This window comes from Borostomias antarcticus (genome assembly GCF_949987555.1).
Source record: "Borostomias antarcticus genome assembly, chromosome: 37".
NCBI lineage: Eukaryota > Metazoa > Chordata > Actinopteri > Stomiiformes > Stomiidae > Borostomias > Borostomias antarcticus.
The window spans coordinates 631,883-656,770 of NC_140270.1; the positions used below are offsets into that span (position 1 = coordinate 631,883).

General features: G+C 47.0%; 2 protein-coding genes across 2 annotated transcripts in view; one reads left to right on the plus strand and one right to left on the minus strand.

The window, feature by feature from the left end:
* peli3 (pellino E3 ubiquitin protein ligase family member 3) overlaps window positions 1–4,033 on the minus strand; it is a gene marked incomplete at its 3' end in the record, with an annotated part of 8,505 nt that extends 4,472 nt beyond the window's left edge. Inside the window, 5 exon segments of the mRNA XM_084461178.1 lie at window positions 645–920; window positions 1,466–1,567; window positions 2,065–2,194; window positions 3,833–3,922; window positions 3,924–4,033. Coding sequence (XP_084317304.1) covers window positions 645–920; window positions 1,466–1,567; window positions 2,065–2,194; window positions 3,833–3,922; window positions 3,924–4,009 — 684 coding nt within the window. The 5' untranslated portion in view covers window positions 4,010–4,033.
* Window positions 4,034–16,473: 12,440 nt separating this feature from the next.
* rce1a (Ras converting CAAX endopeptidase 1a) lies at window positions 16,474–21,351 on the plus strand (the record flags this gene model as incomplete). The annotated part of the gene is made up of 8 exons (XM_084461189.1): window positions 16,474–16,643; window positions 17,059–17,161; window positions 17,582–17,665; window positions 18,242–18,320; window positions 18,935–19,102; window positions 19,705–19,776; window positions 19,926–19,988; window positions 20,756–21,351. 8 exons carry the CDS (start codon window positions 16,474–16,476, stop codon window positions 20,980–20,982), a joined length of 966 nt encoding a protein of 321 aa, XP_084317315.1. The 3' UTR covers window positions 20,983–21,351.
* Window positions 21,352–24,888: the final 3,537 nt, after the last annotated feature.

Here is a 24,888-nt window from a genome sequence, read left to right on the forward strand (position 1 = left end):
GACCGACGGACGTTATTAAGACATGATCTGAACGTCTTCCTGACGTCACGTTTGCTGGGATGTTTATTGTTGTGTATGTTTGAAACCTAAATGTATCTGTTTTTATCTGCTGCCGTCTTGGCCAGGTTTCTCTTGGAAAAGAGATTTTAAATAAATAAAGTTATTTTCCACCTGGTTAAATAGAGGTATAATAAAATAAAATAAAAACATTGATGCCTATGAGTTGAATCATTTCAATTCGAGACAGAACTAGTGTGAGCCGCTAGCATGCATTCCTGAACGGTGATTAATAATCGTCACCCAGCTCCCACACACACACACACACACACACACACACACACACACACACACACACACACACACACACACACACACATGCGCATGCACACACACTCACTCACTCACTCACTCACTCACTCACTCACTCACTCACTCACTCACTCACTCACTCACTCACTCACCTGCACACAATCTGTATGTCACACTTGGTGACGCTCGCGGCCATTGTCATGACGCCCAACCTGGCACTGTCGTGCCGTCACAGTCACAAACACATGAAGAGAGACAAACACACACACGCGCACACACACACCCACACACACACACACACACACACACACACACACACACACACACACACTCACCCCCAGGAAGATGTTTTTGGAGGAGTCGAAGCCGGCGGCGTAGATGCGTGCGGTGTAGGGGGCGCTGCGCTCGCACATGATGCGGCAGGCGTAGCGTGAGATGGTGCTCTGGGCCGACTGCCCCCCCCCTCCTCCTCCTCCTCCTCCTTCACCAGCCACTCCTTGGCCCGGCCCGCCCCCTCCTCCGCCCCCTCCTCCGCCACCTCCTCCACTGCTGCTACTTCCTGCCGTGTCCGTCACCACAAAGTCTATCATGCTTTCTGTGGAGCGCCCGATCTGTGAGGAGACAGCAGGTGGCGTCAGTAGAGAAGAACATGCAGTAGAGTACAGTACAGTAGAGTACAGTAGAGAACAGTAGAGTACAGTAGAGTACAGTACAGTACTTCTGTCCCTGGCCTGGTGAGCGTCTTCTCATGACTCAGAGTCAGAAGTACTGAGAACTCTAAGGCGTCTGCTAATAAATGACATTTTCAGGAGCTGGTACATTTGGTCCGACTGAGGTGTGTGTGTGTGTGTGTGTGTGTGTGCGCAATGTGAGTTGTGGGGGGGGGTGTGGTCTGTGGTGAGGCTAGATTCAAAAGCAAAATCCAGAAAATAATGGAAGCACTGTATTTCAACATTACTCAAATTTTTCACATTACTGGCATTTCACATGACTTGATGTTAAGGTCGCAGTGACAGAGGAAGAGGAGGAAGAGGCCAAGGAAGAGGAGGAAGGGCCCGAGGAAGAGGAGGAAGGGCCCGAGGAAGAGGAAGAGCCCGAGGAAGAGGAGGAAGAGCCCGAGGAAGAGGAGGAAGAGCCCGAGGAAGAGGAGGCTGACCTGGAACATGTCTGTGTTGGTGTCGTGGGTGTACTCCACGATGACGGAGTGGCTCCTGGAGAGCGTGTACGAGATGCTGTGTTGGCTTTTGTTGCTGAGGGCCTAAACACACGGGAGAACCAGGTCACACAGGAAACACTCACACTCACAACAGGAAATACACTAACGTCCCCTTTAAAACCCACAACAGGAAATACACTAACGTCCCCTTTAAAACTCACAACAGGAAATACACTAACGTCCCCTTTAAAACTCACAACAGGAAATACACTAACGTCCCCTTTAAAACCCACAACAGGAAATACACTCTCCTTTAAAAAAAAAAAAAAAAAAAAAAAAACTAAAATGAACACACTATACATTCGTTATAGGTTTTATAGTTTAAAAAAGTGACCTAAATGTGTCCATGTAATAACACTGAATTGAACTCAACAGGGCGTGCAAACCTTTTTCCTGTTTTGAAACGCTCTCACTGTTGTCTAGTGTTTTACATCAGGAAGATGCACAGAGAGGCGTCCGCACATTTTACGAGCTTGAAAATGCACCGTATGACTACAGTATATACAGTAGATGTAAAAGGCATTGGAGTGACATTTGACCTTTGACACCAGAGGGGTGGAAACATTGTGGATGACATCAGGTTTGACCCCGTTGGCTTTGGGCCTCTTGTACAGCGCCAGGCGACTTCTCCTGCGACCTTTATCCCCATTGGTCAGAGAACCATTGTGTCTGCGGATATCATTGGACAAAAAAAGACAACATTTAAATATTCTGTGGCAATCTCTGCCAATCGGTACAGTATATCTCTAATTTTCAATATTTCTTTTTACATACTGTAGCAAATTGGTAAATGGTAAATGGACTGCACTTATATAGCGCTTTTATCCAAAAGCGCTTTACAATGGCCTCTCATTCACCCATTCACACACACACCGATGGCGGCAGCTGTCATGCAAGGTGCTAGCCTGCTCATTGGGAGCAATTTGGGGGTCTTGGCCAAAGACACTTCGACATGTGGACAGGAGGAGGAGCCGGGATTCGAACCGCCGACCCTACGATCGCTGAGCGACCCGCTCTACCAACTGAGCCACAGCCCCAGGATTCGACTGACATGAAATGTTCATTTCATCCAACCAAACACCTTTTATATTCTATTACTGAACAATACGATTTTGAACTACCCCTTTAAATCTGGTGTGTACCACTCGATAGCCACGTTGAGTGGAACATCATCTCCTGCACACGAGCTCCGGCTCCGTTCTATTACCCGCAAATGTCATTATGGGATGGCGGCCATAAAAATGTCTGCAGCAATATCCTCTCTCTCTCCTTCTCTCTCTCTCTCCCTCTCTCTCTCTCTCCCTCTCTCTAATCACATCGATAGAGGACGAAGTCATTGTCATAATCCCATTTCTACATGGATCGATGAGCCAGAGAATCTGCGCCTCACTCTCATCATCATCACCATCATCATCATCATCAAGCCAAGGCAAGTTAATAAAGAGCAACTCTTATTTACAATAAAGAGACGTCTCCGCTAGTCTACCGTACACTAGATAGTGAAGCGTCTCTGTCCAGAGCGTGAGGGGACACGCTCTGTCTCTTCTATGTGGCTCTGCAGCTACATTACTGGGAGTTGAGAGCTAAGTGGTTTTTCCGCTGGTTTACACAGGGATAAAACGAGCGTTTATGGGATACATTAGATGAGCCAGACTGCTTTATACTGGACACAACAGCTCAGACTCCCGCTGGTTTCATTCAGAACTAGGTTTCCTTTAGGGCACCGCTACTACCAGCTGCCTATTATAAACCATGTGTGTCTATTATAAGACACACGCACACGCACACATAGGGCTGCACAATTAATCGTGAATTAATCGAAATCGCGATTACGACCTCTGCGATTAACTAATCGCAAAAGGCCGCAATTAATGTGATTAATAATTTTGCTTTGAATTGAGTGTGCTAGGACTACACGGACGAATCACAGGCGCTTATGCTGTCTGACCAATCACATGCGTTCCTGCTGAGTGTGCTGTGCGCAGCAATTTCACTGAGAAGACAGATAGCAGTAGGTCAAGACAAGTGTCACAAGAGTACCCGCAGCCGTGAGTAGTGACAAAATGAGCGAAAACGAGGTCAGTGAGTTAGTAACAACAAAGGGATCAACGTCCGTGACTTGGGAGCATTTTGGTTATTACATATAAATATTATATATTAAATATTAATCGCAATTATTAATCGCAATTACCATTTTGAAGCAAACAATCGCAATTATTAACTTTTGTCATAATCGTGCAGCCCTACACACACACACACACACACACACACACACACACACACACACACACACACACGGTGTCTCACCCCAGGACGATGAGCTCCCCGTACTTCACCGGTTCCTTGTCCCCAGGGAAGAGGCCGTCGAGGGGCTGCGAGCCGGAGCCCAGCGGGGGGGGGCGACGCCTGGCTCTTGATGCAGGACGGCCGCAGGTCCAGAGATGGGGGGGGACACAAGGCCTCCGAGCTACCCTCCAAAACCATGCCCACCGGCCACAACGGGGGCTCACAGCTGAGACAGAGAGAGAGAGAGAGGGAGAGGGACAGAGACAGAGAGACAGAGGGAGAGACAGGGAAACGGAGGGAGAGAGAGACAGAGAGACAGAGAGACAGAGAGACAGAGGGAGAGAGACAGAGAGACAGAGAGACAGAGGGAGAGAGACAGAGGGAGACAGAGAGACAGAGAGACAGAGAGACAGAGAGACAGAGAGACAGAGGGAGAGAGACAGAGGGAGACAGAGAGACAGAGGGAGAGAGACAGAGGGAGAGACAGGGAAACGGAGGGAGAGAGAGACAGAGAGACAGAGGGAGAGAGACAGAGGGAGACAGAGAGACAGGGAGAGAGAGAGACAGAGACAGAGAGACAGAGGGAGAGGGAGAGAGACAGAGACAGAGAGAGAGAGAGAGACAGAGGGAGAGAGGGAGAGAGAGACAGAGGGAGAGAGAGAGAGAGAGAGAGAGGGAGAGACAGAGGGAGAGAGAGAGAGAGACAGAGGGAGAGACAGAGGGAGAGAGAGGGAGAGAGAGAGAGAGAGGGAGAGAGAGAGAGGGGGAGAGAGAGAGAGAAAGGGAGAGAGAGAGAGGTAGATAATCTGATAAGTACAATATCTATACACAGCAAAGCCAGCTGGACACACTCGTGTATTCTTATTTGAATACCGAAGAATCCTGTAGTAAAACTAGCTCTGTAAACATACAAGCATTTGCATATTTTGCATAGACTGTGTTTCCCAGAATGCATTTGTACTGAACCACCAGCCTGGTCTTTTAAAGAGGAAAGTGCCTCATTCCCTGTCTCACATTAGAACTCGCCTCGTCATGAAAACGGCAGCAGGCTTAGCTTGGAGTTTTGTCTCGGCGCTATCTTTAGCACCGCGTCCCCAAATTAGCACACAAATCCAATTCAGGAATAAATCACTCAACGAGCACTGACAAGCTGCGTTTTTTCACAGGCGGCAGGTCTGGGGTTGCCAGGATTTGGTAATTGTCATCCCCCTTTATGTGACGGAAGCGCTGGCCGCTCTTTGCTGACACCGGCTATTTACAGCAGAGGGGGCAGACCTGGTGGGATTGGACGGGTACAAGAGAGTCTGTGTTTCCACACTGGCAGATAAACAGACACCTAAATCTATGGCTCCTGTTTGTGAGCTGTGTTGTGTTTCTGACTCATCTTATTGTTGTAACGTTAATGGATTGAGCCTCTACAGTGGTTGGCGAGTGTAACAGAGCTTTGTACGGCCAAGTAGGGTTCAAAACAAGAGAATACACTCCCCCAAGCTTTCAAACTTAACAACCAGATAACCATCAATCGACAAGCTGCCTTGTCGGAAATTCTTAACGAAGCCCAGGGGGGCTGCACAGCCTTTTCTGAACACCGTGTCCAAATTACGGGTGGGGGGGGGGGGTCAACGTTATTGGTTTTCATCTCTGCTAAAGGTTTATGGCTGTGGCATTTCAGGCTTTCGATTGGTAGGCCTGTCAAATTAAAACAAGCGCTTGGCATTAAACATATTGGAGTAAAAATAGTTTCATGATAATCTAATGCAAGGTGGGCACTTGAATAGCTGAATATGAAAAGCACCAGATCATGAAATACTGTATGAAGAAACAGAAGAAAACAATATATCATTGAACAATGGGTGCTCTAATATTACTACTACTACTACTACTACTACTACTAATAATAATAATAAAAATAATAATAACAATAGCTTATTATTTGTATAGCACTTTTCAAGCATGAATTGCACAGGGTGCCTATAACAATAGTGTTGACCAGAATCATAGATATGGTAGGCTACAATAAGCATAACAAAGAGATACAACATACAATATACAAAATACAATATAATAAGGTACAGAAAAGGAAACTTGGCTTCTAATATTATTGACATTACACCTTACCAAAAGCACATATAGAATATAGGTTTTCAGCAGGTTTGAAAGAAAGCCCTGTTTTAGCTGCTAATTGATACGTGTTGATGTGCGCTTCTGTATATGAACACAGGCCCTATAGGAAGCTTGTCCAGCGTCTAGGGGCCTTTTCTGAAAAGGCGCGGTTTCCTTTGGGTTGCAGTCTAGACGCTGGAACAGACTGAGCCTTATTGCTGGATCTGAGATCAGGCCTTAACCTGGCCTTAAATGTAATTAGCAGAATCTTAAAGTTCACTCTAAAAGTAACTGGAAGACAGTGGAAAGAGGCGAGGACTGAGGAAATACATTCCAGCCTGTATTTCAGGATGATAATTATGAAATTTCAAAGCCCTCTTCAAATTCAAATAATGCTCCTATTTTTGCCTTAGCTGATATGAGCTGGGCCTCCATTATGAGATGCCTACTCTAAACGTAACCCTAAACTTAACTTATGTGGGCTCCTTTCCTAGTATTGGTCAACAACCTACAGTAGCAGCTGAATGTTGTTCTTTTTGAAGGTGAGAAACGCGGCGGCTTCAACAGGAGAGTAAAGAATCGCATTGTCCAGGTGAACGAATGGATATCACCATAAAAGAGGATTGATCTCATTCTTAAATGGACTCTTAACTGGAAGTAACATGACTCAACTAATTTCTTCACCTGAGGCTCAAAGCTATGATCTGGATTGAATATAACACCCAGGTATCTACATGTAGATTTACACACACAGGGCAGAAGGCCGTGCCAGGCAGGCAGATTACACCTCACCCATCTCTTCTTTCAATGGAAACAATGAAACTTTTGGTCACTAGGGCAACAACTTCTTGGTCCAAGTAAACTGCGCTGCAAACTGTGGAACTCTCTAGTCCCTCCTCTCCGGGGGCGGCTGTAGCTCAGTTGGTAGAGCGGGTCGTTCAATGATCGAAGGATCAGTGGTTCGAATCCCAGCTCCGACTGTCCACATGTCGAAGTGTCCTTGAGCGAGACACCTAACCCCACAATTGCTCCCAATGAGCAGGTTAGCACCTTGCATGGCAGCTACCACCATTGGTGTGTGAATGTGTGTGTGAATGGGTGAATGAGAGGCCATTGTAAAGCGCTTTGAGTGCCGCTAAGGTTGAAAAGCGCTATATAAAGACCATTCCAGCCTGTATTTCAGAATGATAATTATGCAATTTCAAAGCCCTCTTCAAATTCAAATAATGCTCCTATTTTTGCCTGAGCTGATATGAGCTGGGCCTCCATTATGAGATGCTTTTGCCTACCCTAACCTTAACCCTAAACTTAACCCTAACCTTAACCCTAAACGGCCTCTTCGTTTATGAGAACTAGCCTTTAGCGTTTTGTTTTGGCTAAAGCTAATAGCTAGCTTTTTAGCTAATCTTTTCTTTAGCTTTCTGAAATGTTCTCGATAATTCCAGGGGCTCTTACCGTGTCTGATTTTCCATATGTTGCCTGAATAGTTTTCTTATTTTAGTTAAAAATATAAACATCATATGTTTTCTTGTTTTAGTATTTGTTGTTGGTTGCCGGGAGAGCATTCTAGAATTTTAGAATTCTAGAATTTCTAGATGAAGACTTTTGGCAGTAGCCTACTGCACTGCAGTTATGACTCACAATATTCAGGTAGATATCACGACTTGACTGCTTTAAACATGTAAACAGAAAAAGCCTGTCTCTGTTGGCTCAGAGATGTAGCTACTGTACACAGGTTCCATGCCAACGCTTAATTCAAAACCCTATTATTAAGCAAGAGTGGGCGAGGCCACCTACATTGTGGAGCACGAGTTGAAATTACATCACAGCCCTGGACTAAATGCTTTCTCCTCTCTTTAAAGAGCAAGATAATAGCACATGGCAACAGCTAAAACATAAATAGCTTGTGATGATAATATCACATTCAAATGCCAGTCTTCTCCTACCTTAGTGTATACAGTACAGTGCATTATGGCTGACAACTTGTGACAACTGACAAGCTTGGGGTTGCAATAGGCTACCATCGAAGCCCTTTACTTCTAAATTAATACCCAGACGAAGAGCGCAAGAACTACTTTTTCTCAGCGGCCAATCGGACTGCGGCCTTATTGGGCCCGGGCCGTTTGAGTGAGCGCCGACGAGGAGATCACCCCCCCCCCCCCCCGTGGTCAGACGGCCAGACAGCCGCTCAGGGCGGGGTGGCCGGACGCCATTTCATCCCCTCTCCTCCGGTGCTTTGGCCGGGATATCGAGTGGTGGGGGAGAGGGAGGGGAGGCAGGGCAGCTGAGGGAGGAGACGAGGAGCAGGGGAGGGGCTGAGCTGAGAGGAGGAGGAGGAGGAGGAGGGGAGGGAGAGGAGAGGGGGGTTGGAGGGGAGGAGAGGGAGGAGAGGGGAGTTGGAGGGGAGGAGAGGGAGGAGAGGGGGGTTGGAGGGGAGGAGAGGGAGGAGAGGGGGGTTGGAGGGGAGGAGAGGGAGGAGAGGGGAGTTGGAGGGGAGGAGAGGGAGGAGAGGGGGGTTGGAGGGGAGGAGAGGGAGGAGAGGGGGGTTGGAGGGGAGGAGAGGGAGGAGAGGAGGGTTGGAGGGTAGGAGAGGGAGGAGAGGAGGGTTGGAGGGGAGGAGAGGGAGGAGAGGGGGGTTGGAGGGTAGGAGAGGGAGGAGAGGAGGGTTGGAGGGGAGGAGAGGGAGGAGATGAGGAGGGTTGGAGGGGAGGAGAGGGAGGAGAGGGGGGTTGGAGGGGAGGAGAGGGAGAGGAGAGGAGGGCTGGAGGGCACGGAGAGGTGAAAAGAGAGAAAGGAGAGCAAGACACAGTAAACATGCGACAGGCCTAGTGTGGACGTACAGAAACACGGCGGATATTAAGCCGGAGGAAGGAGAGGAGGAGGAGGAGGAGGAGGAGGAGGGGCGGTGGGGACGGAGTCAGACAGAGGGTGGGACTGAGAGAGGGGCTACGCCATACTGTGTGTGTGTGTGTGTGTGTGTGTGTGTGTGTGTGTGTGTGTGTGTGTGTGTGTGTGCGCAAGGGCATGAGTCTGCGCGTGCGTGCCCTGTGCAGGGGTTTGGCAGGGTGATGGATGGCCTGTTCTGTGCCACGCACTTTCTAATCAACCCGTGGCCACATCCTGGGTGCGGAGAGAGAGAGAGAGGGAGGGAGGGAGGGAGAGATGTAAGGAGGGAGGGGTTAAAGACAGAGACAGAGAGAGGAGGAGTGAAACAAAGGGAATCACTGGCAGAGGAAGACAAAGGGAAAGGAAGGAGGAGAGGAGAAAGAGTCTGGTCCCGCGGACGGAGGCCAGGCCTGGTGGGGGGCAGGCGGGGGCCTGGTGGGGGGCGGCGACGTTTGATAGTGCACAGAGGTCGCCGCACACAAAGGGAGGGGCTAAAAACGCCACTGCACCTTTCACGGTTTCAGCCGCCGCCGTTCGACGGCAGCGCCCCCCGACTCCCAACGCTACGCTTTCATTTTATTATTAGCAAAATCCTTCACCCCTCCTCTCTGCTTCGAAACATCTCTATTCCTCCTCTCTTTCTCTCTCTCTCCCTCCCTCCCTCTCTCCTCTCCTACCATTCCGTTTCCTCCTACCGCAGGGGAAGGGCGAGTGTGTGTGGAGTGTGTGGGTGAGGGGAGAGAGTGAGAGAGAGAGAGTGAGAGAGTGAGAGTGAGAGAGAGAGAGTGAGAGAGAGAAAGAAGGCCAACTCTTCCATCTCTACCCTGTAACAAATGAACAGAGATCTAAATATACACGCTGAGAAATGGCCTCCAGAATGAATGAATAAATTCACAACAACATTGATCATTCTTTCTCCATTTCAACCTTTTAAAGACTTCTGCTAATCTACTAATCCTGCCTTGACAAATGGTTTAATATCAGCCATATGGCTGGAGGTACTCTGTTATTGTTTTTGATAAATCATGCATATTGTGTTATTGCTTGTATTACGTACCAGCAGTAGTGGCACTGCTTGTAGTAATGTTATTACTGCAGTGAAGTATGGGTTATATAGTGACAGATTCTCTTTTCTCTCATGCTGAATATCATTATGAATACATTTGTTCTGCAATACGTTAGTAGTCTATTTGACAACAAACCAGACATATCTTCTGCAATCTGCAATCACAACAGACGCCGAAGAGTCTGGACCAGAGGACAGTACGTCTTTCCCGGGAAATGAAATGAATTCAGTAAGATAAATGAATTCCATTTATATCCATTCATGAAAACACAAAATGTCTATTATTCTCCAAGTCACATAGCAAAGTAACTGATGACTTGAGTTGAAATACCCTGGATGTCCTGTGTACCTACGGTAGCGTTAGGAATGACAATATACTTCCCTTCAGAAAGCATATAGATGAGCTGTTCATGAGGTTCAAGAGAGTAGAATGGGGTTTCCTTTTTTATTTATTTTTATATAGATATTTGTTAGGGCTTTAATGGGATAGGACAGTTGAGAGAGACAGGAAACGTGGGAGAGAGAGAGAGGGGAGGACGTGGGAGAGAGAGAGGGGAGGACATGCGGCACAGGACCCGAGCCGGGAATCGAACCCGGGTCCGCCGCGCAAAGGACTAGCCTTCATATGGGGCGCGCCTTACCCGGTGAGCTACCTGGGCGCCCCCTAGAATGGGGTTTCCTATATCTTATATAGTAATAGGTCCTGCCTCCCATTGAGCAACAGAAAACAATCAGTCCAATCCACTCCAATACCGGTTCTTGGTTATGGAGGCATTATATATGAATGCTGCTACTGCTGTTAGAACCACCCGATGCGGTCCATCACCCAGTGCACTTTATGACTGGCCATCATTTTAGTACAAATCACTGTACACTGTATACTAATGTAGGCTGGCCCTCTCTGGAGTCACGTATGGTTGATTTATTGCTGTTTTGGTGTGTTAGGCCCTCTTATGGAAGCTAGCCACGTAGCAAAACCTCTTTGATCAACTTCATCGATACACGAGGCACAACACCGGGTCCCGGGGTTGGAACGCGTCAGGTCCCGTCGGTCACTTCAGCACTGGGAAAGTCTGCTTTTAGTCTTTAAGTCTGCTTTTAATCTTAAGGGGGATGGGTGGCAGGGGGCTCGGTGGCAGAGGGCTGGGTGGCAGGGGGCTGGGTGGCAGAGGGCTGGGTGGCAGAGGGCTGGGTGGCAGGGGGCTGGGTGGCAGAGGGCAGGGTGGCAGGGGGCTGGGTGGCAGGGGGCAGGGTGGCAGGGGGCTGGGTGGCAGAGGGCTGGGTGGCAGAGGGCTGGGTGGCAGAGGGCTGGGTGGCAGAGGGCTGGGTGGCAGGGGGCTGGGTGGCAGGGGGCTGGGTGGCAGGGGGCTCGGTGGCAGAGGGCTGGGTGGCAGGGGGCTGGGTGGCAGAGGGCTGGGTGGCAGAGGGCTGGGTGGCAGGGGGCTGGGTGGCAGAGGGCAGGGTGGCAGGGGGCTGGGTGGCAGGGGGCAGGGTGGCAGGGGGCTGGGTGGCAGAGGGCTGGGTGGCAGAGGGCTGGGTGGCAGAGGGCTGGGTGGCAGGGGGCTGGGTGGCAGAGGGCAGGGTGGCAGGGGGCTGGGTGGCAGGGGGCAGGGTGGCAGGGGGCTGGGTGGCAGAGGGCTGGGTGGCAGGGGGCTGGGTGGCAGAGGGCAGGGTGGCAGGGGGCTGGGTGGCAGGGGGCAGGGTGGCAGGGGGCTGGGTGGCAGGGGGCTGGTTGGCAGGAGCAGAGAGAGAGAGAGAGAGAGAGAGAGAGAGAGAGAGAGAGGTATAAAGGAGTGAAGAGAAAGAGAGACAAAGGATGGGGGATAAAAAGATAGATGGCTTCTTCTTCTCTGTCCTCTGTCAACTTTGTCCTGCGATCATGTTTCAAGAGATCTCATCTTGATGAGGTGAAAACCACGCAAACGGTTGAAGCAACATCTTACTCGTTATCGAGTGGAAACTAAGACCGTGGAATATAAGGGGGCCGTTTTTGTACGTCAGATGAACGCTTAGTCAAACTCTCTACATCAGAAACAACATTACACGAGCCCAATTCTGGCCAGACCTCCACGAGCTTGACAGATCATCTTATGAGCTCACCATAACCTCCATCTTGACTTTCCTATGAAAGTCTTTAGTGACACCACACATTTATTCCTTCAATATGTTGGTCTCGTTTACAGGTTCAAAACATTTTCCTGGTTAATAAAGGATTCAAATGGTGGTTAAATGTGACACTTGCCACTTTAGGCGACAACAAAACAAATGTGCTTTAAAAAAAATCAGTCATTTAAATGTATTTTAAAACGTAAAAGCCTACATTTCCCACCATAAAAGTTCACAAAATCTGTCTGGGCGTGGTAATGAGTGTCAGTTAGATATGATTGACTGACTGTGCACCTACACAGTGTACACCTGTACTTTCCACACATTCTTGCTTGTTGCAAACCTGACGTGCCAGATGGTTTGTTACACAGAACCATTTGAGAAGGCATCATTGGAAACTGGAAAAGGGCAGGTACTTTCAAAAATACTTGGCAGGTGATTTGATGAACCATCTGTCTATCACCATCTATTACAGGCTAACAGTCCTGTCACACCTGCCAGTAGTTACTCCTCAAACGATGCTGATTGGTCAGAGTAAATTTGACATTTAGCAAATTGTACTCGGGCACAAACAGATGTACAAATAAAGCTTTGATTGATTGATTGATTGTGTCACCTGGACTAGTCTGACTCACCTGATAGGTTTTGGGGATACTGTAAGCCTTGTCCTCCGTTTATTACTGCCCAATCAGTGGCGGCAAAATCTGTTGTCCGCCCAATCAGCTATCAATCCAGCCTACGTGAAACAACAATAACCTAGCAACCGCTCCGCATAAGACTACTGTGATTGGTTTAAAAAAATACACCGTTTTTTTCCCCCTATCCCCGAATGGTAATGAGTCCAGCCAGACCTTTCTCCAGCGCTGACACAGCGTAAATGAAGCGTGGAGATAGGTCAGGCTGTGAGACTAGCCCGGCTAGACCGATCTGTGTGAGAAACAGAACATGAGATCAGGGCTAGTTCACGAGGCTAGTTGGTTATGCTACCTCCCTGATACACGCTCATCTTGGGAGACAATATTTTCACAAGCTAGCTACCTTATCAAGTAAGGGAAGGACACTATTTTGTTTTTTTTGCTTCCCTCTGGAATATGTAGAGAGTGGGTCGTATGCCCACCTCCCTTGTTCTCTGTAAAGCGCATTGTGTTGCCTCTGGGTATGAAATGTGCTATACAAATAAAGCTTTGATTGATTGATTGACTATTTTGTCCTTACCTGTCCACCATTGTTTTAATAAGATTGTATTCAATGTGTAAATTGACAGTAAACAGCGGTATTAGATTAGCATTTTTATTCCTAGGCAATCAGACAGTTATTAAAGAATTATCACTTACTACTTTGAATGACACTGTATATCCTTGAGTGACACTACAAGAACAGTCTCAACTGCATAGAAAAATCTAGAAAGTGTGATCTGTATCCAATTTTGGGGGGGGGACATTTACATAGAAATTTTACAAGAATATTTTTTGTGTGGGACATCTTCCTACGCGGCTGTATAGTCATTTGAATGCCACTACCCCAATCTAAATATTTGGAGGGGGACAATTTGAATGATCTCAAATATTGGGGGGGAATGTCCCCCCTGACCCCCCCAGGATGCCGGCCCCTGCCGACCACCATTAATCCATCAAAGTTTCTATCTTCTTCTCTTCCTGTCCTCGTCATCTCCTCCGCTCCGCTCCGGCGCCAGCAGGAACACACAGGTGGGCTGTTCCCTTACCTCGTCTTGTTACCACACACACCGAAACCTTCTGACTCACCTCCCTCTCTCCCCGCTCTCACTCTCTCTCACCCTGTCTCCTCTCTCATTCCCTTTCTCTTTCATTCTTTCTCTCTCTCTTTATTCTTCCACCCTCTCTCTCTTTTCCTCCCTCCCTCTCTTATTCTTCATCTCCCACTTTCTCCATCCCTCCCTTCTCCCTCCCTCACTGTAAGGCCACGTGTCAGAGACAGAGGTGTGTATGAGTAAGCGTCAGTCATGAATTCATCTGGGAAATGGTGGACTGGCCCTTTAGTAATTCCCCACAGCGCACGGGACGCTCTCTATTTGTTATAAAAACATTAGTTGTCATTATGATGTTGTCTGTGTTTGCCGTTTGTCGTTTATGATAATCTTATAACAGAGAGACAGACACAAAGACAGAGAGACAAACAAAACAGGTTCCTATTGGGCAGTAAGTCCTATTAACCAGTGAGAAGCATCTGGAACAGCAAGGCCCTCAACGAGCACAGCCAGACCTCGAAGAATAATGGGAAGCCTCTAGCCAAACAAAAATAATAGGCCAAATAAAATCATACTATCCTCTCCTCATGCAGCAATAGCCATTTTTGATGACTGAAAAAGACCAACACTGATAACAGGCCAGTATGCTATTTACTAGACTATCTAGACATCTCACGTTACACACGCTACTTCAAAGTATAGCCTAAAAGAGTTGTAAGCCATCTTGTGTCCCCATTATTGTTTGTCATGCGTAACTGCCTACCCATAGCCTATAAACAATCACTAAGACACATTTTGCGCACAAGAGCGTCCCACAAGATGCAAATAGACAATTTTTACGTCACCAATTTGGCTTTTCACTTGACTGCTTACAGCTTAATCATGTCTGTTTCTGGTTTATGACTTTAATTTGCAGATTGCAGCGGATTGCGTCTCCCTGTGCCAGAGACGATCGCACAGACGCAGTCGATAGGCCTTGTCATATTTCCTAAACATACCACATGGCGAAATCATCTATTTGGATATAAATACTATATTCAAATGTTTATAATTTCGTTTGATGCTGACAAATGTATGGATGTATGGAATATGTTATTATACCAGGCTATAAAGCGGTGTTTATAACGTGCGTAAGGGGAAACTCATCTATTTCAATGTAGGTTTCACATTCTGATGGATAATTTGTTCCTCTAGCTGTTCAGTTCTATTGCACAGCAGTGTGCGAGGCAGGGAAGCACACAAGGGATTCCTCACAATTAGGCTAATACAACAATAAGACATCATCACATGCGCACGCACACGCACAAAGCAGGCTGCGCGTAGCCTAGCCTATTTCTGACAACATCATCATCATCATCATCATCTTCAATTTCTGACAACATGACTGTACTTAATGAAAAAATGAAATTAAATGAAAAATTGGTCAGAGCAAAAGCAGGACCTGTGAGTTCCAATACTAAAACACAAGTGATGGACAATAATTGGACAAGTACAGATCAATAAATACCCGCTGATGTTTGCCGAAGGAGATCCGTTGGATTTTAATTCCCCTGGGTTGTCAATCCCCGTACAGTCTTACAATCGGGCGTCGTGCTGTCAAAACGCCACCTGCTGCGAAGGTAAGTTTAAGGGAACAACCATTGGACCGAACAGTCTGCATCGCCTCTCCGTTGCCACAAGGTCCATAGGAGACTGCGAGATGCCCATTCCAACCGGAGACTAGTCGTGGTCCAGACACCCCGTCGTCACGCCCATCTCTCTCTAGCGCTCTCCCCAGGATAAAGCGAGGAGTCACCCGGATCTGCCGTGGAACACATGAACGCGCCTGCGCGGTTGGTCAGGATCCCGGGATTCTTGCGTAAGCCCCGCCTCCGGACGCGCACGACGCGCTGGCTCCGCCCACCTCATCCCGCCCGCAAGCGTGATGCTTGTAGTACACAGTAGTGGGTGATGTGATAAAAGGTATTCATGTAGTACTGTACGTGGGAACCAAATCTTATCCCTCCATCCATACAGAGTGCGTGCGTGTGTGTGTGTGTGTGTGTGTGTGTGTGTGTGTGTGTGTGAGTGTGAGGTGTAGTCTTTGTATTACATTTTCTGAGAATTTGGATTAGAATAGTCACACAATTCTGGAGAGACAGGGGACAATTAGGAGTGATGTGTTTATTGGTGTCTTCACAGTGAGTTAGCAGGATTCACATATTGCTCAGGGCAATAGATTTTTGTATGGACTATGCATGGTCTGCATAGACAGACCAACCAACGTGCCCTCCATGTCCATCCAGATATACAGTACAATTTTATTTAGACCTAATACTATTATTTATAATGGCCACATTCACGTGATTAATATAGGTCTTGAGGGAGAAGAATTTATAGGCATTTTGAAGTGATAGCATAGACAACACTGACATGTGGTCCTACATTTATAATAGGATTTTAATAAATATGCATTAGAACCAATGTTATGTCTTCATAGCATGTGACCTATTTAACGCTTTAAAAGATTAAAATGATGTGTAGCCTAAGGTGAAACAGCCAGTGATGTTTCAAAGTGTCACGGGAAGGCGTGCGCCTGACGCCATGTGACGCGATGACGTCATGTGACGCGATGACGTCAAAACCCAGCGCCAGATATGCAGCTTTCCCAGCCCTGACATCTGTTCAAGCCTCCGTTCAGGACTGTTTTTAAAAGATTCAAAGTAACCCAGGGCTGTATCATCATCACGACTCGAACCAATACCCTCGGGTTAAACGCAAGTCTCGGATCCCGTCATGGTAGAGAATGACGATCTAACGCCAAACCTTGTGTCCAGCAGGCAGATGAGCGGCCATGGCGAGTTTGTGCCTCCGGACGGACTGTGCTGGGTGTCAGTCCTCTCCTGCCTCCTGCTCGCCTGCTCCTACGTGGGGAGTTTATACGTATGGAGGAGTGACCTACCTAGGTAAGCCTCTAATTCTATAAGTTATTATATCTATAAAGTTATTAGCGAAGACAAGTGACAAGTAAGTGGCATAATCCTTACATTAGCTAAGGTGTAACCAGCTATGTGGTCCGACTCCGCACGCTAGCAGCTGCTAGCTAAGTTGGTGCCTGAAAAGCTAAACTCCTAACTTTCCTTGCTCCCCAGCAAATGTATCCTAATATCATTTTACACTAGACATCTAACTTATTAGTTCAAACATTTCCCACCTATAACCAGCCGTAGGTCGCAGCGAAAGGGGGTTTGTTTACAAAGTACCCCCTGACACGTGTGTCTGTTACCTGTCACGTGTCTCTCTCTCTTTCTCTCTGTGTCTCTCTCTCTTTCTCTCTGTGTCTCTCTCTCTTTCTCTCTGTCTGGTCGCACTGACCCCCAGGGACCATCCGGCTGTTATAAAGCGACGCTTCACCAGTGTCCTGATCGTGTCTGCCCTGTCACCATTGTTCGTGTGGGCATGGAAAGAGTACACCGGTGTCACGGTGAGTCGGCCGACTGTCTTCAAACAGCTGAATATGGTGTGTGTTGACAAAGAGTTCCCATTGCCCATGTCCAGACAATTATGTATGAGACAGTCCGTCTGTAACCAGTCTCCTGTCCGATTTCTCAATGCTCAGTGACAGGGACTGCATTTTAGCTCTTGTTATCTCAGAATAGCATCGTGGTATCTCTTAATACAGTGACAGAGACATTTTATATGTGTTGTCACTGGATATCTCCGCTCCATGAAAGTGCGGGGGGGTATCTGATCCGACATGATGTAATTCAATCACACCAATCTCCTCCTCACAAGGATACTGATTTCTGGGTCTCCCTCCGCTCTCTCTCTCTCTCTCTCTCTCTCTCTCTCTCTCTCTCTCTCTCTCTCTCTCCTGGCTCCTCCCCCTCCTGGCTCCTCCCAGCCCGGCCCGTCGTTACTGGCTCTGATGGGGTTCCGCTTCCAGGGCCTCATCGCCGCCATCGTCCTCCCTCTGCTGCTCACCATGGTAACGTCAGACGAGCGCCCCGATGTCACACACCTATTATGACGCAGGCGGCCGGCGTTTCGCCCAGACGCATCCAGACGGTGATGTCATAGAAATTGTAGTTTCACCACCTCACCACCTCCCTGAACCCTTCACATAGCTGTGCTAATCTAATTCATGACAGGATGACCTCTCCAGGAGGTCAACACACCTAGACGTTGTCTGCTCCAGAATAACCATCCTTTGTCCCTTTGTCCCTGCAAGAATTACCGCCTTTTCTCATGTCACGTGTCTGTATTCTCGACCACTGTTGATGACGCCTGCCATTTAATATGACGTGTACAATGGGTTAGCCAATCACATCCCTGGAGGTCATCCTGTCATAAATTAGATTAGCACAGCTATGTGAAAGGTTGAGGGAGGTGGTGAGGTGGTGAAACTACAATTTCTATGACGGCGTCTCAGAGGCTCTGAAGGATTTCAGCATTACGAAGTGAAACTATGGCGCTGAGAACATTGTTAAAAACATGTTGGTATTACCATGCTATGCTACAACAACAACAATAACAACACAGGTATGTGTCTCCGCTCCGCTAGGCGCTGTTCCTGGGGCCCCTCATCCAGCTGGCGATGGACTGCCCCTGGGGCCTCATGGATGGGATACGGGTGGCCTTCGGTGAGACGCTTTAGACATTCACGCACATTAGGGCTGCACAATTAATCGTGAATTGATCGAAATTCGCGATTATGACCTCCGCGATTAACTAATCGCAAAAGGCCGCAATTAATGTGATTAATACTTTTGCTTTGAATTGAGTGTGCTAGGACTACACGGACGAATCACAGGCGCTTATGCTGTCTGACCAATCACATGCGTTCCCGCTGAGTGCGCTGTGCGCAGCAATTTCACTGAGAAGACAGATAGCAGTAGGTCAAGACCAGTGTCACAAGAGTACCTGCAGCCGTGAGTAGTGAAAAAATGAGCGAAAACAAGATCAGTGAGTTAGTAGCAAGAAAGGGATCAACGTCCGTGATTTGGGAGCATTTTGGTTACGAAAAAGATGGTGTCGCTCAAGCCCAGCAGGTCATATGCAAACTGTGCAGAGCTAAAGCTATTACTAGCTATTACTAAAGCTATTATTAATATTAATCACAATTATTAATTGCAATTACCATTTTAAAGAAAAATAATCGCAATTATTATCTTTTGTCATAATCGTGCAGCCCTAATGCACATGCACGCGTGCACGCCATTTTGGAGTCTCTAATGTCCCTCTCCGCCCCCCGTAGACCCGTGGTTCTGGGCGCTGTGCATCAGCGACATGCGCTGGCTGAGGAACCAGGTGGTGGCGCCGCTGACGGAGGAGCTGGTGTTCCGGGCGTGCATGCTGCCCATGCTGGTGCCGTGCGCCGGGCCGTCCGCCGCCATCTTCACCTGCCCCCTCTTCTTCGGAGTGGGTGAGTCCCGCCTCTCGCCGATTTACGGCATATTATAAGACGATTCACTCAACGAGATAACTTTGGTGTAATTCGGAGGCCTGTAGAAGAAATTTAAAATCCAGCGCGAGCCAGTATATCCATGTAATGGCTCTGTGAATGCAGCTTCTAAAAAATCACAGCGTGCTGGAGCAACGCTTGCCCGCTGTGCGCATGCATGCTGGAGCAAGTGGGGAAGCTATTTTGTTTCTAAAGACGTTTCTAAAGATCATATTACAGCTCTATGTAAGCACAACTAGCGATTCATAAAGACAGATTGATGAAAACAACCGTTTCGCGGCAGAAAATAGATTTTTTAGAAGCTGCATTCTCGGTGCCCCGTCCGCCGCCATTACATGGATATACTTGGCTCGCGCTGGATTTTAAATTTCTTCTACAGGCCTCCGAAATACACCAAAGTTATCTCGGTGAGTCAAACGTCTTATAATATGCCGTAAATAAGGACCAGGTTGTCAAAAACGAGCATTCTCCTTTAACAATGGTTCTGCATAGTCTATCCATTACAGTCCAAACTCACCAGATGTTAGTGTGTGTTGACGTTTAACGGTGTAACCTCTTTGCAGCCCACTTCCACCACGTGATCGAGCTGCTTCGCTTCAGACAGGGAACGGTTTCTGGCATCTTCCTCTCGGCGGGTAAGGAGGGATCTAACCCTTGTTACGATCGAGCACAGGTGCGGTCACCTCCGCGTCCGTGAAGTAGCGTTAGCGGCTAACCTTTGCTCTCACCTCTTGAAAGCGGTTTGAATGCGTGACCTGTGCTGCTTCTGTTGGCTGTTTTCCAGTTTTCCAGTTCTCCTACACTGCGGTCTTTGGCGCCTACACTGCCTTCATCTTTATCAGAACAGGTGAGCGATAAGCCCAGAACACAAACAAACAAACACACACACACACAGCCGACCAGAGTTTACCCCCAAATCGCTATCATACAGACGCGGTGTTCACACTTGCCTTAGTGGTACTGTCACGTCATTTTTAAAGCCTGCACGCAAGTGGAACCAGACGGAAAGTCGGACTTCTAAATGATTTATGTTGTTCAGAGCCTTAGTCGAGAGAAATGAAATGAAAGGACATCATAAATCACTAACAGACACTTGTGTTGGTTATGAGGGTAAAACAGCATTAGTAAGTACATTCACTGATGAAACTACTTCAGATGAATTGGCTTGCAATCCTCTGATCAACCGAAGGCCATGTTGTACATGTAGAATCGTCCGGAAAGTGAGTCGAACAGCCTGATGTATTCTGTCTGTACTAATTGAGGCCTATAGACGAATAACCACAAATGTGTGTTTTGATTTTTTGGGGAGAGCTTGATCAGCAACAGATGTACAGACCACCCTAATCATATTTTGTGTGAATGATATACGTCACTTGCAAGTACACAATGCATCTTGGCCAGGTCGCTTTTGAAAAAGAGATTCTTTATCTCAATAAGCTTACCCGATTAAATAAAGGTCTAATAAAAAAAATTTATATGTAGTGCTATGCATTTAACCCTCTTTTATGTAAAAGTCAGAAGACGCTAAGATTACAGCTGTAACAGGACTGTAAATGCAAATGGCTGTCGTGGTTATTCGTCTGTGGGCTTCAGTTGTTCCTCTGCGTCCCCCAGGTCACCTGGTGGGGCCGGTGCTGTGTCACTCCTTCTGTAACTACATGGGCTTCCCCGCCCTGGGCACGGCGTTGGAGCACCAGCACCGCCTCACCGTCCTCTCCTGCTACATCCTGGGCGTCGCCCTCTTCCTCCTCCTCCTCTTCCCCGCCACCGACCCCCTCTTCTACGGCCTGCCCACCCCCGTCTGCACCCTGGCCACCTACCCAAGCTCCCTCTGCTTCTGAGCAGACCCGGCGAGACGGACACCGAGAGACGGACACCCCTATACGCGCAATGGACCGTTCCGTTGTAAGCACTCCGCTGTTGGCCGAACGGGAGGAGCAGTCCAAGTGGTCGAGGAATTGGGGGTGTTTTTTTATTTTTTTCCCCCCTCAGCAGCTGGCTCTCTCTGGGGTTGATGAGAGCTGGGGTTTGTGTGTTGTCATGTCAGGTATGGACACTCAATCCTACAGGCTGTGTGGCTGTATGCTGTTCAGGGCAGCAGGTCTATCTGATAGCCATTTCCCCACGTTCAGGTCACATTGACCTTTCGGTAAGTCAGTATGTGGTCTTAGCGTTGACTCAACGAGGGGTAACATTGTCTGGCCGAGACGCAAGGCGCTGACGTAGAGATATATTCTGATGAATAAGTCAGTGTTTTCTAGAAATATTCTGTTAGATGCTCATAAAAAGTTGTCTATTTATATACATCTGCATGTTCCTATACTTGTGTAGCGTTTTACGTTTTGCTGGTGGGGTCAGGCAATCGGGTTGGGTCGGCTTTGTCTGAACTATTTGAAAGTGGCGATGTGTACACTGTATTCTTTTTTTGGGGGGTTTCCACTCTTCTCCCCCACTTAAGATTCTCAGCCCCCCCCCCCTGGGAAATCGGCCTTGCGGTCTCACGCTTGTGATGCCAAGAACTGCATTTTTACCCTGCCCCAAATTCAGGAAATTCCCGCTTTCACTTAACCATTCCAAAAGATACCGCAGACGGCGACATATAATCACTAAACCAACATTACCCACGCTCGTTAGGTTTAGCTGGCTTAGTCTCAAGTGACAAGTCTTATCCCCTCAAATTGTTTACTACCAGAAGGAAGTGTACTATTATAGTAGGGCATTGGGTGCCGTTTCAGATGCCTTATTCAGGGCTATCGGTTCAAAACATGCTACTATTCGCTTAAGCTGCCTTTGTATGTGAGTGACATCATAACCTTAAAGGTAGGGTGCCATGAGATTTTTTAACCCTAAAACTCAGGTGCAGCTCTCAACGAGGGTGTACACACAAATCCTCCAACCACTAGTCTGCATGCTGCTACGTATCGCGACACAGATGTCACATTCACCTTTATCTCTCTCTGTAACGCTCTTGTTACAGGGTAGAGATGGAAGAGTTGGCCTTTCTTCTGTCCCCTCTCTCTCTCTCTCTCTCTCTCTCTCTCTCACACGCACACACCAAGCTAAACTCCAAAAGAAAAATTGTACAGTGTTCCATAATATGCTCTCGCTATCACAGAATCGGCCGTTCCGCAAGTCACTTGAAACGTTTATGGCGGGGATGTTATTTATTTGACTTGTATTGACATTGACACCTGTAGTCTATTGCACTATATGGAGGTGACAGTGAGGTGACAGTATTGTAGGGTCTAGTTTTAGTAGTGTTCTCCGTGTCATGCTCAGTTTTAGGGCGAGTCGCTAATTTTAGGGGGAACGGTGGTGGATCTTTCCCTTCTTAAGAACTTCTCTGAATGTACGGGAGAGGGATGTCAAAGCAGATTGACTTATTGATTGGTCAGTGTAGAAATGCTTCGAATGAAACTATTTGTACTGTATTTGTGGGAGTTACAATGTCATAGACATTTACAGGGTTGAATATTGGCAGCATGTATTTCTTGAGATACCATATAATTCTCACAGTTTGCAAGGGTACTGTATAAGCTATATATGTCTATTTTGAAGGAGTCATATAGAATTGAATCTTCAGCAATAACTTAACGGACAGACGTGGACCAAATCAGGGAATTATTTCAACGCAGGGTGGAAAAAGGTTTAGCTTGTTAGCGTGTCGAGTGGAAGAGTTGCCCACCAACCCAGAGTTGCCAACATGCTTTGAGGGGTCGCCTCTGGGGAATTTACACCCTTGCTGGAATATAACTAATCAGATCCTGTTGAATGAGCCCCAGTGAGTTTGAGAGCCGGTGCTGCACCGACCCAAAAGTTGCGATAGAGGGCGCCAGATCACCGCGCACGATCGCATCGTAGCATTGATAGTTCAGAAGCTGCATCACCACAACAAGTCCCTTATTATAGTGTCCAGACACTTGATATTCATCACTTAAAAACCAATCAGCGTTCACTCTGCTTTTCTCCTCGCTTCTTTGGGAGTCCCATCCCAAAAGGAAAGACTGGTAGACAATTTGACCCCACTTGAAGAATCTCTGTTGAGTCTCTCTGCTCAGGCCCAGAACACACCGGATAGCTTCTCCATCCAGTCTCACATTTGAAGAAGTGTTTCCTGCCTCAGGCACCAGCCCCTGAGTGCCACCAGGGAGAAATGTTTCATTAGCTCAATCTAATTTATTTTGCTCACCCTAATCATTCTCGCAACCTCCATAGACGGCTTTGATCTGAATCGAACCAATATTTTCATAAGACGGTCTCTGGCGGATACCGTCTGGCATCCCGTCTCGTGACACGGGTGAACTTTTCACTTACATTTATTGTCCTGTCATTGACTTGAAATTCAAAGATGCTAATAGGTTATATTTGCAAGACATTTGGGAAGAGATGAGTCCCTTCTAAAAAATAACAAAAACATTACTATCCTCCAAAATATTCAAACCAAACAATCCCTCTATTGTGCTCAAGTAGTTTCGTAGGCTTACGCTAGACAAAATACAGAAATACTATTAGAGTGAGAAATGCATTGTTAGAGACACAATAATATATTTTTGCTAGTGATATGAACACTAAAACAATAGGACAAGGATATTAAACGTGTGCATTTTCAAGACTAGATGAATACTGTATCTGTACTCACTGCTTGTGAAATAAGACTATTCAGATGTTTGTATCGGAGACTATATTTTGTAATCAAATCTATTTTGGTTACATGGACTGAATGTACGGATATGTGCATGCATGTTGTCTCTGGGCTACAACTTGTGCAATGCAACGTTTCGGAGACGTACCAACTGAACTGAGTGTTTTGTGACAATCTTTTACAGGATATTTTGAATCACAGTGCAAAATGTCAGCAATTTGTAAATAAATTAGCTAATTTTATAAATTGACGGTGATGTTGTGTGGTGTTTTTGTCTTACTATTCCCCCAGATGTGGAAATAACTGTTTTATTCTAGTTTCTGTATTTAATAACCTGATGCACTAGTGTGAGCTTGCGAGATCAGGCTGGTATTTAAGTGGATTTTTGTGAGAATTTTTACATAAAAAAAAAAAAAACTAAATTCAAAGTACAGTATTTTTATGATTTGGAGTCGTTTTTCAATATAGTAAAGTACTTTAATACTTTTTCAACAGCAGTTGAGTAAAGAGTACAGTTGTCACTTTGTCATTTCAAATCCAGCCTTATCTTTAGTTCCTACAGCTCTGCCTTCAACCTGTATGGTTTTAATGTTTACCTGTTCTTAACTTGTCCGATACTCAAATTTCTTTCTTTCAGTTAACACAAACATACTTTTACTTGAGTATATTTTAAAGATTTGCCTTATATAGTACTTTTCCACTTCATAGAGTACTTTTTCTTGCCTCAGTTGTTGCAGAATTGAGAATCAGACTATTGGTACCGGAGACTCCCTAGATACATGCTGAGAAGTGGGCTGCTTCTCCATAGTAGAAATGATTGCTTTATTGACTCCATTGATCTTTTTCTCTCCTCTTGGCTTGGACCAATCAATGTCAATGTACTGAGAGAGTCACTTTGAGCTTGCTAGAAATGAGCCAATGATCAGGTACAGTACAGTTCACATACTGTCTGCTGGTTAATATCATAAAAGCACATATGCTTCTAATAACCTTGTGTCAAGCTCTCATGTCCTGGTTTCCCTGGGGATGGATGCTGCAGATGTTCGGTGATGTCCGTAGACCAAGGAGGTTCCCAGCGGACAGATGTGAGGGTTGCCATCACCTC